This window comes from Mesoplodon bidens, assembly GCF_964165515.1.
Source record: "Mesoplodon bidens genome assembly, chromosome: 10".
In the NCBI taxonomy this organism is placed as follows: Eukaryota; Metazoa; Chordata; class Mammalia; order Artiodactyla; family Ziphiidae; genus Mesoplodon; species Mesoplodon bidens.
Genome location: NC_138172.1, coordinates 45,992,710 through 45,996,002, shown reverse-complemented (window position 1 = coordinate 45,996,002; position 3,293 = coordinate 45,992,710). Strand labels below are relative to the sequence as shown.

Here is a 3,293-nt window from a genome sequence, read left to right as displayed (position 1 = left end):
ATGAAAAAAATTAAAGATGATACAAATAGATGGAGAGATATACCATGTTCTTGGATTGGAAGAATCAACATTGTGAAAATGACTCTACTACCCAAAGCAATCTACAGATTCAATGCAATCCATATCAAACTACCACTGGCATTTTTCACAGAACTAGAACAAGAAATTTCACAATTTGTATGGAAACACAAAAGACCCCAAATAGCTAAAGCAATCTTGAGAAAGAAAAGCAGAGCTGGAGGAATCAGGCTCCCTGACTTCAGACTATACTACAAAGCTATAGTAATCAAGACAGTATGGTACTGGCACAAAAACAGAAAGATAGATCAATGGAAAAGGATAGAAAGCCCAGGGATAAACCCACGCACGTATGGTCATCTTATCTTTGATAAAGGAGGCAGGAATGTACAATGGAGAAAAGACAGCCTCTTCAATGAGAGGTTCTGGGAAAACTGGATAGGGACATGTAAAAGTATGAGATTAGATCACTCCCTAACGCCATACACAAAAATAAGCTCAAAATGGATTAAAGACCTAAATGTAAGGCCAGAAACTATCAAACTCTTAGAGGAAAACATAGGCAGAACACTCTATGACATAAATCACAGTAAGATCCTTTTTGACCCACCTCCTAGAGAAATGGAAATAAAAACAAAAATAAACAAATGGGACCTAATGAAACTTCAAAGCCTTTGCACAGCAAAGGAAACCATAAACAAGACCAAAAGACAACCCTCAGAATGGGAGAAAATATTTGCAAATGAATCAACTGACAAAGGATTAAGCTCCAAAATTTATAAGCAGTTCTTGCAGCTCAATAACAAAAAAACAAGGAACCCAATCCAAAAATGGGCAGAAGACCTATATAGACATTTCGCCAAAGAAGATATACAGACTGCCAACAAACACATGAAAGAATGCTTAACATCATTAATCATTAGAGAAATGCAAATCAAAACTACAATGAGAGTGCACAGAGGAAATAGGTGGATCTCTTTCCGTGCCTAGTGCAGCCATGGCTCGTGGTCCCAAGAAGCACCTGAAGCGCGTAGCAGCTCCAAAGCATTGGATGCTGGATAAACTGACTGGTGTGTTTGCTCCTCGTCCATCTACCGGTCCCCACAAGCTGAGGGAATGTCTCCCCCTAATTATTTTCCTAAGGAACAGACTTAAATATGCCCTAACAGGAGATGAAGTAAAGAAGATCTGCATGCAGCGTTTCATTAAGATTGATGGCAAGGTCCGCACTGATATAACCTACCCTGCTGGTTTTATGGATGTCATCAGCATTGACAAGACTGGAGAGAATTTTCGTCTGATCTATGACACCAAGGGTCGCTTTGCTGTTCATCGTATTACACCTGAGGAGGCCAAGTATAAGTTATGCAAAGTGAGAAAGATCTTTGTGGGGACAAAAGGAATCCCTCATCTGGTGACCCATGATGCTTGCACCATCCGCTACCCTGATCCCCTCATCAAGGTGAATGACACCATTCAGATTGATTTGGAGACTGGCAAGATTACTGATTTCATCAAATTTGACACTGGTAACCTGTGCATGGTGACTGGAGGTGCTAACCTGGGAAGAATTGGTGTGATCACTAACCGGGAGAGACATCCTGGTTCTTTTGATGTAGTTCATGTGAAAGATGCCAATGGCAATAGCTTTGCCACCCGGCTCTCCAACATTTTCGTCATTGGCAAAGGCAGCAAACCATGGATCTCTCTTCCTCGTGGAAAGGGTATCCGCCTTACCATTGCTGAGGAGAGAGACAAGAGACTGGCAGCCAAACAGAGCAGTGGATAAAATGATCTCTAAATGACGCGATTGAGAAAGTGCTACATAATTAAAAACCTCTTTAGTGTTTAAAAAAAAAAACTACAATGAGATATCACCTCACACTGGTCACAATGGCCATCATCAAAAAATCTAGAAACAATAAATGCTGGAGAGGGTGTGGAGAAAAGGGAGCACTCTTACACTGCTGGTGGGAATGTGAATTGGTACAGCCACTATGGAGAACAGTATGGAGGTTCCTTTAAAAACTACAAATGCATCTACCATATGACCCAGCAATCCCACTACTGGGCATATACCCTGAGAAAACCATAATTCAAAAAGAGACATGTACCAAAATGTTCGTTGCAGCTCTATTTACAATAGCCCGGAGATGGAAACAACCTATGTGTCCATCATCGGATGAATGGATAAAGATGTGGCACATATATACAATGGAATATTACTCAGCCATAAAAAGAAACGAAACTGAGCTATTTGTAATGAGGTGGATAGACCTAGAGTCTGTCATACAGAGTGAAGTAAGTCACAAAGAGAAAGACATATACCGTATGCTAACACATATATGTGGAATTTAAGAAAAAAACAAATGTCATGAAGAACCTAGGGGTAAAACAGGAATAAAGACACAGACCTACTTGAGAATGGGCTTGAGGTTATGGGGAGGGGGAAGGGTAAGCTGTGAAAAAGCGAGAGAGAGGCATGGACATATATACACTACCAAACGTAAGGTAGATATCTAGTGGGAAGCAGCTGCATAGCACAGGGAGATCAGATCGGTGCTTTGTGACCGCCTGGAAGGGTGGGATAGGGAGGGTGGGGGGGAGGGAGATGCAAGAGGGAAGGGATATGGGAACAGATGTATATGTATAACTGATTCACTATTTTATAAAGCAGAAACTAACACACCTTTGTGAAGCAATTATATTCCAATAAATTTGTAAAAAAAAAGGGGGGGGGGCATTGTCCATCTCTTTTTCTCTTTCCTGTCTCTCTCTCTCTTAGTCCTCTGTACTGGGTGAATTCTCAGGCAGACTCCTGCATTTTTGCAACCACCCACAGCTCTTGATTACACAGGCCCCTACTGATCCTACTCTATCCTAGATAAAGACAAGCCATCTCCCTCAGTGGTAATATATCAAGTCTTATAGAGGAACTCTGATTGGCTCTGCTTGCGTTAAGTGCTGATTTGGGAACCAATCACTGCAGCCAGGAGAATGGCCATACCTCCTGCCATGGCCCACCCATGAGGGTGTAGGTGAGGAGGGGAATTACAGACCCATCTAAACCACATGAGTTGGTTCCCCCACAGTAAAGAGGAGCTCTGCTAGCAGAATGGGAGAGGAGATTGCATTCTGGGAAGCTGTCATGGTCCACTAGAAAGAGGAAGAGAAATTGCTAGCATCATACCAGAAGGCTGTTGCCTGAGGATAAAACTCTCTCCACTTGCTACCTGCTGGAGGGTCACAGAACTCGTCTTCTCTCTTGTGAACCT

General features: G+C 42.2%; 1 protein-coding gene across 1 annotated transcript; it reads left to right on the top strand.

The window, feature by feature from the left end:
* The first annotated feature begins 975 nt into the window (after positions 1 to 975).
* On the top strand, positions 976 to 1,879 carry LOC308623907 (small ribosomal subunit protein eS4-like). Its single transcript, XM_081246685.1, has one exon. It carries the CDS (start codon positions 1,016 to 1,018, stop codon positions 1,805 to 1,807), a length of 792 nt encoding a protein of 263 aa, XP_081102811.1. The 5' UTR covers positions 976 to 1,015; the 3' UTR covers positions 1,808 to 1,879.
* Positions 1,880 to 3,293: the final 1,414 nt, after the last annotated feature.

Coding starts and splice junctions, on each gene's coding strand:
- LOC308623907 (XM_081246685.1), top strand. CDS start 1,016: ATGGCTCGTGGTCCCAAGAAGCACCTGAAGCGCGTAGCAGCTCCAAAG.